Source organism: Myzus persicae, unplaced genomic scaffold, assembly GCF_001856785.1.
Source record: "Myzus persicae strain clone G006 unplaced genomic scaffold, MPER_G0061.0, whole genome shotgun sequence".
NCBI lineage: Eukaryota > Metazoa > Arthropoda > Insecta > Hemiptera > Aphididae > Myzus > Myzus persicae.
Window position 1 is genome coordinate 692030 of NW_019104455.1, and position 14940 is coordinate 706969.

At 28.7% G+C, this 14940-nt stretch overlaps 1 protein-coding gene across 6 annotated transcripts; it reads left to right on the plus strand.

Moving 5' to 3' along the window:
* The first annotated feature begins 2966 nt into the window (after nt 1-2966).
* On the plus strand, nt 2967-10339 carry LOC111042295 (gamma-glutamyltranspeptidase 1-like). Of its 6 annotated transcripts, none has more exons than XM_022326854.1 (10): nt 2967-3052; nt 3217-3357; nt 5200-5403; nt 5501-5710; nt 5879-6099; nt 6316-6511; nt 6920-7120; nt 7255-7426; nt 7489-7611; nt 8184-10339. In XM_022326854.1, the coding sequence occupies exons 2-10, from the start codon at nt 3344-3346 to the stop codon at nt 8277-8279; spliced, it is 1437 nt and encodes a 478-aa protein (XP_022182546.1). In that variant the 5' UTR covers nt 2967-3052; nt 3217-3343; the 3' UTR covers nt 8280-10339. The 6 variants fall into 6 exon arrangements, with proteins under 6 accessions (XP_022182546.1, XP_022182547.1, XP_022182545.1 ...); XM_022326855.1 differs by having other exon boundaries at nt 2991-3164; nt 5206-5403; XM_022326853.1 differs by having other exon boundaries at nt 2992-3164.
* The last annotated feature ends 4601 nt before the right edge of the window (nt 10340-14940 follow it).

Below are 14940 nucleotides of genomic sequence, written 5' to 3' on the forward strand. Positions count from 1 at the left end.
AAAATTCTTTACACATAACATTCTGTATAATTTATAGTTTTATTTAAAAAAATCTCCTGGTAAATACAAGTGTACTATAGTTCATAATATTTGACTCGTACATACAACTTTATTTATACGATAATTTAATTTTAGCATTTTTTTCCAATTTCTAAGATCCGAAGGTTGCTAACCGAATTTTTCCTATCGATGATTGTTATTTGTACTTGAAACATAATATTATGTAATAATATTGTGTATAGCTTTAGGCCTATCTAATCTACTAAAATATATCCATATACAAAATTATTTTGTCAAGAAAAATAACAGAAATGTTAGTGTTATTATGGTATTGGACGATTTTTATTTTTATGTTAATATTTAAGTATAAACGAACAATATTTCAATTTTTTTTTTAACTCGATAGATCATTTTTATTTTTGAATCACCTGTGAAAAACTAAGTTATTTCATCTACCGAATAAACTAATTAAGTTAAAAGGTTTATTAGAAAATAAACTCACTAGTTAAGTTAATAAGTTTAAAAAAATTAACTTTTAAACTTAACTATATATGCTAGTGTTATAATAATGTATTAATGTTATGTATCTCGTGGCTATTGCAAAATAACAGAATATGTTATGTAACTACGAATTCTTAAAAACTATACCTACGTAGTGGAATAACGAATAACTAATAAGCATTGTCAATTGCCCAAACCATCAAGGATGGACACAATTCCACGAATCCGAGATATCTCTGAAACCATCTAACTTCTGAAAAGTCATAATCCATAACCATAATTCTTCTAAGCTAAACGATATTAATTTGTATTCATAATCACGAACTCAGGTATAAGTAAGTATTTCGATGAGTTTATACAATTTTATTGAAAACTTGAAAATTGAAAATGTCTGTAAAAAGCTCAAAACAAGTTAAAGTATTTTGAAAATGTTATCAAGTATACAAAATGATAAAATAAACATATGGTGTAAATTGTACAATGTCGTGAAAATTTAAACTTCAAAAGCTCATAAAAATGTAATTTGACTTTATTTCGACTATTTATCGTGTACACAGGAAAAAAAGCACATATAATTTTAAAATCAATACATTCATCACTCCGTTCAGAATCTAAAACGATATATGCTTGGTAGATGATTAAATAAGAAAACTCGTTTGAAAACCTTGAGTTTAGCAAAATAAAAACATCAAGATAATATATTATTCACCTTCTACTATTCATAAATATATTAAATTGTTACCTAACCTTAACAACCAGTGACATCGGTTAGTAATTTTAGGAGAGTTTCTGGGGCTATAAAATAATATCCCCAAATGTTCCACTATGATCTTCAAACGTATGCGTTGTTTTCCCATCAGTTTTCCTTATCAATCACATAATTCTCCTTAAAATTCCATTTGTATTGTGACATGAGTTAAACCTAGTTTTGCCCTCAAAAGTACTCTAGTGCAGTCATATTCGACCCCGTTGGGGTCAAACTGGGGGAGGTGTGAGGGAGATAGATCCCCACTAGTGGTGTGGCCAATAGGTGGGGTTTTGTGCGTTTAAGCCCCTGCATTGGCATTTTTTCCACTTATAAATGTATTATTTATATACGAAAACTGTAAGAAACTTAGTTTAATTTATGGTTAAGCACTCCCACATTGCAAAACCCTGGCTACCCCACTGATTCCCACACGATCTTTTTTCAATATTTATAATAACATAAATTATAAACTATACTTTTAATGATTAAATAGTGCATAGTACTAAAAAATCAGGTCCCCCTTGATAACTTAACCCCCACTAATTCAGAACATCTTAGAAAATGGCAGTGTACCTGAGGATTTTGATTCCGCGTATACCTCTGCTATGTCTGAGAGAGTCCAGAGGATATTTCTGCTAGCTGTGAGTTACACATAACCTTATACACCCCTCAGGCACCTCATGGCTTCTCATTCATTCTAGATTGGCTTAGACTCTCTAGTCCGACACAGGTACAGGTCCCAACTATATTTTCTCTCTAATCTCTCTTTCATGCAAACTCGACTTCCTGCACGTCTTGAACACATTTCTATTGTTAGTTTCAAAGTTCCGTTACACCATACTAGACTAAGTAAATGTTAAATTAATTGATAGCACAGCACTATTAAAACATGGTTATATTAAGTAGTATAGAGTTGATATATGACACGGATATAAGTAATTATTGACGCATCACTCGTAAATATATTGCATTTGATGTTTATAAGTCAGTATTTTTAATCAAGTACTTACCTACATATTAATTATAATTACCTGTGTGGAAATCAACAAACATTTAAATATTTTTTCAACGATTTATCTATCGTCAAAAAACAAAAAAAAAGTTATAATTATTAATCACACGATTAGAATAGTTTAAAATGGGAATTTGGCTTTGGTAAATGTTTTAATATCTAACAACTAACAAGTCAAGTCAACATACTTTAATTCTCAACCTGCGTTATACTATACTTTTCTGAACAATTTTGTTCAAATTATTACTTTATTAAATTTATGTTTAAGTTAATAAGCAATAGATTTAACAATAATATGGATATAGCAGGACCCATATACCTACTAATAATTTACATAATATTTATAATTTTATTCCGAACATATTTTTATAACAATTTTATTACCTTATTATTTTTATTATTTCTTTTGCTTTTTGTGAAATCATAATAATAGTAAATATTAAATACAAGATACAAATAATTATTTGTTATATTCTGAATGTTAAATTATTATATCGAGAATTATTATCGATATTCAATAATCGATAGTTATGAACGCAACTATTTGAAGTGTTTTATTATAATATACTTAAATAGGTGTTATTAATTATATTTGTACTTCTAACTCCTACTTATGTAAGTTTTTAAATTGCCTTATTACACAATACAAAACATTTACGTCACATGAATCTGAAGAACTTATTTCAATATACACATAAATAGGTATTACATTTATACTGGTAGTCACCAATCGTCTTTAGATTAGGTTTTCGATTGGTTTGTTCTTGACAAAAATATTTACTCGACGTTTAGTAGGTTTATTTATTTATTATATTATTTATTTATTTATTTATTTATTCATTTCGGAAATATGAACATGAATCTCATTATTATAAATTACCCGATTGGACTAGACCCAGAATTGTATGTTAGAGCACCAACATCGTTTCCATTTACTAAGATTATTGTTTTTCAGATTATAATATTTGTTCGACCAATACGCTCAGAAGAAGATAAAGTAGTATAGTCACCGCACGTGTGTTCGTACTGCTTTTAACTTTTCGCCTCCAAATTTAAGTCTGTACAATAAAAGGCCAAATATAATGCTTATGACTTTGTAAGTTGATTTTATTATTATTAAATTTAAAAAAAAATATACTACCACTTACCTAAGAACTAATTAGTTTTGTAATGTACTAAGTATTATGACCATCATCCCCAGATTTTATTTGTACGTTAACCTACTTTTTCATGTTGAACAATTACTTATAACAATATTACTATAGGCTGTTGAATATTTCTTGTCTCTAAAATTAAATGGATATAAATCATTCTTAAATAAAAATAATAGTACTTTAAAAGAAAAGTTTTCATCGTATCTGGAATCAAACATCTGTACTAAAGTAGTACAATTTTCATACCAAAAAGGGTTCGATAACAATACGTAATTCTTAAATTTTGTGGTATTTTTCGATCACTCATAATTACAATTTCCAGATCCAAGGTAACCGAAATACTTAATTTTTGTATATTATCCTATATAAGTGTTATTATAGCTATTTAACCATTAATTTTCGATTAGATTTACTATTTAAGTAAAGCAATTTAATTTCACTACATAATATAACAGTCATATAAACGGATTTTACAATTTTTGATTCTAATAGAAACTTACTCTTTCTACTTAAACATATCATTGCGGGAGTGGGATACTTAAATAATATTTATTTATTTTCTCATTCAAATTTAAATGTACACTGTACAGGCACCTATTGTTCACAGTTGCACGTAAATAATTACATCACATAGGTAGTTAGTAAGTTGTAACTAATTGTAATTATACAATTTCTTTTTAAAATTATGTGTGTCATACACTTTGCAGCATAGCCATATGCCCATATGGCAGTAGAATTAAATACAATTTATTATACAGTGTGTTCACGACGAAGTACGACCTTATGTTTCAGCTGTATGACCTTGGATTGAAAAGAGGCTTTCGGGAGGTGAAAAGAGTACCTACATACACATTTGCGGGCAAATTTCAAATTTGTAACTCTCTTGGTACGCACATGCGCAAAACAATTTACTTTAAAAAAAATTACAAGTCCAATGTTTTTCCACAGACTTGGGTCTATTATAATTTTTACAATGTTCATTTTACAATCGAGTTATCCCTCATATTTTTTAATTTGCTATTTGCAAAATTTTGCAATCCTACTGATAGACCTGATAAAGGGATATGACTTTTAAAAACTAGTATGAATATGTTCACTTGAGATCGGTCATCCCACATTTTTTGATATTTAATTTAATTTTCTAATAACCAACATTTAAATTTTAAGTATTCAAATAGCAATTATTGGAATTGAGGAATAAAATATTAAAAAGTGGCCTGCTTGATCTTAAATAGACATATTAACGAATTTATATCAGTTTTCAGAAGTTGTATCGCGTGATTAACAAAAGATTGAAACATTTTGGTTGAAATAGTTGTCCGTTTACAATGCCCTTAAAATCAAATTTAATTCATTTAAGTATAAAATTTGATCATATTGTACTTTACCAATTTTATAATAAGAAAAAACCTTTTCCTACATAAAATGTTCAAACAAAATTACTCTACCCTAAGCAGTAGAAAAAATTGGACTTGCCACTAAAAAAAAGTAACTTATATTGAGTACTCGCGTACTGAGAGAGTTAAACATTTTAAATAATTTACCTGAACATTTGTACTCAAGTACTCCCTATCACCTCTCGAAAACTCCATTTCAATTCAAGGTATGCTGATATATGCTAATATATATATATTGGTACCTTATATCGGGAACACATTGTACTTTACCTACATTGGTAAATAAAGTCGAGCCAGATAATTTCCACCATATGGAGTTAATCCCCCCCCCCCCAAGTCGCTATCATAGTTTTTGCGTTTAGTCCGATATTGTTTTTTTCTAATCAGAAACAGTCGTCTTGTTCGAGTAGGACTGGTGATACTGACTGTCGTCGTTTCATTCTTGGTGGTATACGACCATCAGGAATCCTCTGAGCACAACTCTGCCAACAGAATCTCCGACAAGGAATTAGGATGTCCACCGTCAAGCATGTTGATAGCTGTCTCGTTCAACGAGGTCGGAAACTCATCATACGTCGAACCATTCACACAGTCAGTAGTATATATAATAACTGAAATATTTTTAATTTCGATTGTTATTATTATTAATAAGACTCACACTGGAACGATATTGATTGTTTTTCTTCAGATTTCAATCAAAACCTTGCATTTTTTTAGTAGTACTGATAATACTGACAGCCATAGTTTCGTTCTTAGTCTTATATCCAGAATCACATGTCACCGACCACAAAATCGATGATCCGGAATTTCAAGTACCACTGCAGTCGAATATGACGGCGGGGTTGTACAATAAAGTTGGAATCGTATGCAACGGTGGCCCGTGTTCACAAATCGGAGTGTAATAAAATTATTAAATTACCCTATTATTACCTAAATAACAAAAATATTGCCAACATTTCGATTTTTAATATATTTAATGCTCTGTTACTTATACTAGTATTGTTTTCTAAAAACAACCATAAATTGTTCACATTTGATTTGCACGATTCCAATTGTTTTGCAAAAGGGATGTTATGTCAAAGGGTGGAAATGCCGTAGATGCCGCTATAGCTACAATGCTATGTGATGGTGTTCTATGTCCAGAATACTTGGGAATTGGTGGAGGTTTTTTAATGAGCATATACAATGCAACAACCAAAAAAGTAATCACGATCAATGCACGCGAAACAGCTCCAGCAGCAGCAAGTACTTCAATGTTTGTTACAAACCCCGAAAAATCTATTTACGGTACGTATTAGGGCAGCAAAGGATCAATTGTAAACTTTATTTTTAATTTTCTGTTAAACATATGCGTGATATCGGAGAACAGTGAGTTTTATAAATACGGATGATAAACGCAAGTAAAATTATTTATGCTCCAAGGAACTAAACCATATCCACAAAATAAAATCGATGTGTTTATTGTTTAAACAAAAATATTTCAAATTAATAAAATATCTGCAGGAGGATTGGCAATTGCGGTTCCAGGTGCTTTAAAAGGCTACTCGGCTATATATAACTTATACGGTGGCGGTGTTCCATGGGAATCGTTATTCGAGCCAGCTATACAACTATGCGAAAACGGCATAGATATCAGTGAACGTCTAGAGACAAACATGAAGAATAACCAAGACATGATTAAAAATGACCCATCGCTAAGGTACAATAAAATCTATGTATGTATAGTAACATTTTTTTGTTTTATACTTTTATGCCTATAGCTTATACGTTAAAGTTTCAAGTACATATAGTATATACTGTATATGTATATAGGTATACAACTACCTAATACAATGGTGTTTTGAAGGGTATATGTGGGTTGTGAGTATACGGTGTATATGCTACCTATAATAAAAATATGTTCGAGTTGACGCCATCATGGACTACTTAGGTATCTAATAATAATGGCTAAGATAGTTATTAAGTTAAATGTTATAGAAAGGTGATCTGTGAAGTAGTTGTTAATACTTGGGTAAATAAAAAAAGTAAACAAAACAAAGGAACAACAAATGTTTCTACTTTTAATTTTTTTGATTTAATGAAATTCAGTTTTATTGTAAATTTTTAGAGAATTGTTCTACGATGAAGAATCTAGTGGTGTAAAGACTCCTGGACAAATTTACAAATTACCTAAATTAGCAGAAACACTGAGAATAATAGCGAAAGAAGGCGTGGATGCCATTTATAATGGTTCGTTGACGTCTCTAGTTTTAGAAGACTTAAAAAAAGTAAAAAGTATAATAACCAAAGAACATTTGGCTAATTATGAGTGAGTAGCTTATTTAGTTCATTGATTTCTGTGATTTTTAATTTATTGTATTAAAGCTAGAAATTTAGTTTATAAAATGTTGTAAACGAAATTTTTAATTTTTAATTAGTATTAAAAGTCGATTATAAAACCAGATGTCATGTTATCAGTGTTGAAATCGAAGAATCTTTTCCCGTTAAATTGAAAAGTGGACACACAATACATACGGGACCACCACCTAGTTCTGGTATAATATTGGCCTACATACTCCGTGTGTTGGACGGCATGTTACCAGCACCCAACGCAGGCTTGGACGCTCATCGATTGGTATATAATATGTACTTTCCAAGCGAACGCTGGTGTCATAATTATCAATTGGTTTTTTTCAGGAATTGCAAAGAAGGTTAGATCAAAAGCTAGGAAAGCCAGGCAGCTACCTGGCAGGAATTGATCACTCAGGCAATGTTAAGCCTATGACAATTGGTGCTCGTTTGTATAGGCTAGAACAGCAGGTAAAATGTAGTTCACTAGACCAGAGGTTCCCAAACTGTGGGTCGCGATTATACTTTTAGTGGGTCGCGCTATTTTTTTAAATAATACAAAAATATAATCATCTATTACTTTTTGTTGATGTTCAAAGTTCAAATTCAGTTTTATCGTCAATCCTTATCTGTGAGTATGACAATTACGAGTTTACCAGCGGCCGTGTCAAATACTATATATTATACTTGTTATACTTTTTTTTCGTAATTACATACAATTTAATAAAATAGTTTAATTTTCTGTTGTATGGTAAAAAAAAAAAAAAGGTCATTCATTGATATTGTGGGTCGCCATATTTTAAAAAATTTTCAAAATAGGTCGTACAATAAAAAGGTTTGGGAACCTCTGAACTAGACATTAAAAACTTCGAAAATAAATCATTTGATTGGCCGTATCCACTATTTACACAATGGCATGGGTCAGTCTCAGAGGGGGTAGAATCATTCCAAAGTTTCAAACACTATATGAGCGTTATTTTATAATTTGTATACTGGATTACTTAGAAATTCAATACATTTTTCATCCTTGTTTTATGTTTTAGCTATCCATTATGGACAAGAAGCTGGACCAGTTGGTGTACCTTTTAAAAGTCCAGACGCACAGACAACAGTTTCCGGCCTTAGAAGAACAAGTTTAAACGTTTTAAACAACTATCAAAACGTCTCCTTTTCATAGATCACCCGACCAATGTTATTATTTTATTAAGGATCAAAATAAATTTCATACAGTCACGCAAAATTAATGTACACACATATCCGTTTGACTTATAATAAGCTTTATTTGGTAACTTTATCCTTTCGATGACGTGGACCACATTATTGGTTGTTGAATGACAAAAACTAACATAATAAATAATAATAATAATAATAATAACAATAATAATACTATTTAGACGAAAATTAATATTTTTATGAGAACCCTTGTCTGAAGCATCTTAAGAAGGAACCTAATTTTAGGCTAATGCACAATAAAATTTAATATAATACATTATTATTAAATATAATTATCGTTGAATAAATCTAAAACACTATTTTTCTATGTCTATTTAATACAAAAAACCATACTTGAATTAATATTATAAATATATTTAATTATTCTAACAATAAAATGTTACAATATGCTTTGTCAGTAATTTAGTGTAAATCACTTAATATCTCTCGTAAACACTTTAATATAAAATTGATTTTAGTTATTAGTTTCTTTTATATAACAACTGGTGATTTCTTTAGGCTTAATTAATTCGAATTTTATACATTCTTAGGGTTACGAGTACATGGATATTATTATATTAATATGTTGTAGTTGGTAAAAACAAATTGAGCTTATAGATGTTAGAAATAGTTTTAATCAAATAATCTGTTATTTATTGAAATTATATTTATTTATGTGGCAGAGCGTAAACATTCTTCAAGATTTATTTTACTTTATTTGATAGTGATTTGAAAAAGCAATAATTAAAAACATTTACTCGGTGTTCAAACGAAGAATAATAATAACGACGAATCCAAACCCTTAATATAATCAACATCCACCCAGTTTGTTTTTATTTTACATTTTGAAATCGATAAGTTTCAGAAACTCATTTCATTTATATGAAATATATTTTCTTATTTTAATCTGTAAACCGTATCCCTGAAAGTTTTCCGGCGCGCACAGTGACCAAAATTAGTTTGAAAATTAAACAATCAAATATAAGACTAAAATAAAAACATATTATTTTTCATAATAGAATACTTTTTTTTTCTTTTTCTTTTTTTATTGGGACCAATAAACTCCGATAACAAGGATAATTTTAAAACGTTATAATATCAAAAAATTCTAAAAAAAACATGTATAATAATTATTATAATAAAAGATAAAATTGAGTGTACCGTTTTATTATGTATGTGGAAAAATATGTTCTCATTTCATTCGAACACCAATAATGTCACATAGTTTTAATCAACTATTTTATTAGATTGTATATTATACAAATTACAAGTTACTAAAAAATAGATTTTTAATCTAAAAAATAAAAACAATAATTAAAACTTTATCTAGCTTAATCTGTCAATGTTGACAAATAAGAAGCTGACATTAAATTTTTCTTCACAAATACTAAATTAAAAAGTAATCTTCATGTGTATAGGTACTTATAACTGTTTTTTCAACGTTATCATTTACAATTATCGTTAACGTTCAATTACGAATCGGAATGAATAATAATTTTTCTGTAGGAATATTTAATTTAATATACTGTTTATAACCTATTATGTTTGTGTGGGCTGAAACAAGGGACAATAGGATTTAACTTTTTTAACTATTATTATTTTACATAACTGTTTTTTTAATTTTATATTTTATATATAATAAAATCGTTAACGTTTAGTACCTACCTATATACTTAGTTGTTTCTGATATTTTTATTCAAACAAATATTTCATCAAACATAATATGGTCTATAACTTCTTAAATTTTCTTAATTCAATCGTATACTATATAGGTATTAAAATAGATACTTAAAACTGTTTGCAAATACATTTATAGTTATTGAAGTTACTTCACAGTAAGTACATTGCGTTTTAAGCTGAGTACTTACAGGAAAAAAATTTATATGAACACGATTACAAGTCACGGTTTTCACATTTTATTTTTATCTTTTTTTTCTCAAAATATTTTCTCGTGGATTAGATATGAAAAAAATCCATGCATTTTTTGTTTTGAAACTTTAAAAACGTCTTACTGAATAGTGGGTATTTGATTTGTTATGAATTGACCAATGCATATAATATTGGAAAAACATTTTGTAAAGCAATCTATAATCTTGGGTCTAAATAAGTGCCTTTTAACCACAGTTAGTAATAAATAATATTATTAGCTTAACCTGATAATTTGGTTATAATAATAATTCTTTTCGACGTATATCTTCTAAATTATATATTTATAAAATGTTCGTTTAATCAATATGACAAAAATAAATCATTTTATTTAAACACGAGTATTATGACTATACTTTTTTGTAGTACCTATTTCTACCACATCGTGAATGTATTTTTATTTCATTCTATAAAAACGATAATCAATATTACGAGGATCAGTTCGTACATTACATAGATTGAGGTAGTAGGAAAATAATATAGATAGGTATGTTTAGATAAACATTTCAATTGTATTGACGAATTTTCTCATGTACGGGTACTAGACTTATATAAATAATAAAATAAAAATAAAAAATAGAAAAAAATTAAATAATAACTATCATTATAAGTTTTTAGATCGGTGTGGTCATTTTACACATCGATTCGTTATAATACAACAAAAATGTTCTTTTTATATGATATTTTACTTGATTAGGCGCATTTGTTTTTTATACCGACACTTTTGGCTATAGACTAGTGCAAACAATATTTATAATATAGATTCGTCTACCGCGACTGTAATTTATATATTATAATTTATATAAATCACAAACGTTGCTACTGTGATCATTAAAGTTTAAATATAATGTTGATAATATTTTAATATAGTGTGCCCTTATTATTATATATATTATATTTAGCATGTTTTTTGTACATTCGACTTCAAAAAAAAAAATAGAATTGCTTTATTTAAAAAAAAAAAAACTAAATTTAATAAAAAAGAAAAAACAAACGCCGAACTTATACTCTCATTGTTTACTACTTTTATTGTACATTCATTTTCATTTTCATTTTAGGAACAATTTTCGAGCTTTAGTAAATTTTTTAATCTTGTTAAAAAATTATTATCTATTTATGTATTATGTATAAATGAAAAACAAATTATTATATTTTCAGTCTTTGTATTTATGTTTTAATTTTTAGAGATTTTAATAAGGTATAATACGAGAAATGTTTATGATAATATTATTAAATAAAGCATTCCATTACAAACAAGCATTTCAAATCTTATACCTTTTTACAATATCATTTTATTTAAACGATATCATTTGTACATTAATTATTTACTTTAAACTTTTATTATTAATTAGTTTTTAGTTGTATTATTAAAATACATTATGAATTTTATTATTCTTTATATTAATTAAAATAAAAAAATAAAGCTACAAATTATATGCATTGATTTTTTACCTTATAGATTAATTACACCTGTATCTTATCCCTTTAAAAGGCGTAATTGTTCTATTATCGTGTTTGATGGCATATATGTTGGTCTCTTATGTATAGTCCGTATTACATAATTAAAAAGATCAAACTTAGTAGGTAATACAACTCCTATATAATAATTGATTACTTACTAAGTTTAATTTTATTTTGTAGAATGTAGCAGTAGTCCATGAAAATATGATAAATTTAACATCAATTATGTCCTCATTTCTCTGTATCAAGATCAACAGTACCTATCAACTATTAACCTAAAATTGGACAGCAATTCACAGAACACACAACAATAGTTAGTTGAAAGTTGAAAACACACAATCTTTCGGTTAGGAGTCCTCGGTATTTAAATTGTTCACAGGTGATATTTTTTCCTTGGAATCCTTTTTTATAATGATTTCCAATATTTATTTTTTATTTTGTAGACCTGATAAATAAATCTACCAAAATAAAATAATGGTATAAACCGTATAAAAAATCCAAATTATTTATATTAATTTAACAAATAGATTTAATAGAATCGCTGAAAATTACGATTATTTCAGTCGACTATGGCAATACTCTACTGCAGTCTACAATATCAGTATTCCTAAACTCATAGCTTTATTTACAATAGTTAGAACATGTAATAATGAATTTTTATAATGCAGTATATGGTTATCAAAAATAAAAAAATGTTTTTGAAAAATTGAACTAGGATTAAATAATAGAAAAAAAATTTGAAGGGGGGCATCGGCGCCCGCAGGCAAATTAATTTTAAGAATCAAAATAAAATTTTTTTTAAAAAAACTTGTTAGTATTCAATATTAAAAATAAAAATGGGAAGGGGGGCATGGGCGCCCGCAGACTCGAAATGAAAATTAGGAAAGTGAATCTAATAGGTACTCTGGAGGATCAAAAGTAAAATGTTCCTAATAGTTTTTAAGGTGTCAGGAAAAACCAAGGACCTATGAGTATAAGTTTTATAGTTAGAAAAAATTGAAATCAATTTTATTTCTAGTGGAACTCTAAAAAAAACAGTAAAAAGAAGTTACATACAATTTTCACTGAATTATATTAGTAATATCTATGTATCACACAATTTTTGAATTATGCGCCATTTATAGGCATAATAGAATTAAATCAGAAAACTTTCATAATATTTTGATTCATTATGTTCAATGATTATGTTGAACAAGTTATAGGTAGGTATATATAATTTTAGATTTTTATTATTTTTTTTAAAATTAATGTCGATTAAAAAATTCGTTGGATCAAAAGTCTTGAAAATGTTATACCATCACGTTCCTCATACCGCATAGGAGATTAAAAATAATTATACTATTTGTCTCCTGGCTGGAATAAGAAAACCTAACAACGTATACCATACCTGTACACAATGTGTAAATTGCAATTTAGTTTATTCGAGTGTTATTATATTCAGTTCTGACTTTATAAGCATTTGCATTGCGAATATTATGACTTATGAGTTTAATTGTTCCATCATAGGAGTCGTACGTGTTAGTGTTGTCGGGATGTTGGCATTTTTACACATGAGACATCTGATTGAATCGTTTTATGACGCACGGAAGAACATGCCAAAGAAATTGGTAAAATGTTTTAATAATAATACAGGGTCGAACGATACATCTATTCGATGTAGGTGGTTGGTACCATAAAATATAATGTGATTATTATTTATTCTTATGCATTAGGTAAGCGTGAGTGAGAAATCTATCAACGCAAGTGTTCGAGTCCATTTAGACCCGGCAGCTGTACCCGGTATTATTGACATTGAACAGTTTCAAAAAGTGATAGAAATAAATCTGCAATTGGAAAATAGATTGACCGAGTTGGAAGGTAGTTGTTTCATAATAATATGGCGAATACCTATCTAATATTAATATTTTTGAATATTAAACAAATATGTATCTAAAATAATCATTATTATGTAGAAATGATTCGACGCGGTGATGAAAAACAAAGGATTCAAGATCTACAAGTAACTTACTTATTACCTATCTATAATATTAATCAATATATACTTTGGTATTTTTTACTTCGGAATGGATGGAAATACCCACATTATAATAATATTTATCTCCTATTTGCTATTTCAGGTAATTTAATAATCTTTAGAAATCTCATATTATGATTATGCCCTTCTTAGCTTCATACGTGGTATACTAAATATTAGAACGATAATTTATAACGATTTGAAGTATATTTCACGAAGTATCCATAGTATCTCAATAAATACAAATCATCGATTTACGAGAGGATATTAGGGAAATCTAAGTGCCAAGGGTTGTTTGTAAGAATTTTATATTTACACGATATGTCATAGACGAAGGTTCAGAAAATAATAAGTATCCCTCACAAATAAACAATCACTAATGCAGTTCCTAAGAATTTAAAAATTGAAAGTACAAAGCAGTGGTCGGTAAAATTACTAGGACAAATATGTAACGAAAATTGTTTTGAGACCAGTTACATAATATGGCACCAAGTCCCAAGTTATAATCACGATTGGTTGTTTTAAAGATTTATGATTGAAAATAACTGAAACAATAATGATGAGTCATTAAACGCAATGAACATTAACACAGATGAGCATTCAAATAATAAATTCTAATAAATTTGTATGTTACTCCACGTCGTTGACGCCACCGAGTAATCGGACCCAGGTTCGGACTGTAGGCATTGACGGACTTTAATAGCAGCACGCCAGACGAGCAGCCATTAGGTGCTCGCCTTGCGGAACACAGAAGTCACTGGAACTCTGCCATCTGAGAGCTAAGTCCGTTATACCGGTAACAGCCGTCCGCTTCGTACGAACGTAATTCCAAAGAATTTTTACGAATATACGATCTATTAGAGAATTTAAAAATTTAATGTACAAAGTGGAAGTCAGAAAAAAACCTATACAAATTCTAACAGCACATTTTTTGAGACCAACATTTGTGCCAGTTATAAATTAATGTTTAAGCAGTGTAAGGCGATTATAAAAGACTAGTGGTTTGGTGAGGCGCGGTCGTTCGCTCAATCTGCGGCAACACTCCGAGCGTACGTCATAGGTGTAACTATTGACCAAACACTGGGGGTGCTAAAATTATGCAGAGGACGCAGATCCGTGGGGACTACACCCTTATACCCCCCAAACGCCTACCCTACCAAACCTATTTCATAAAAACTAAAAAAAAA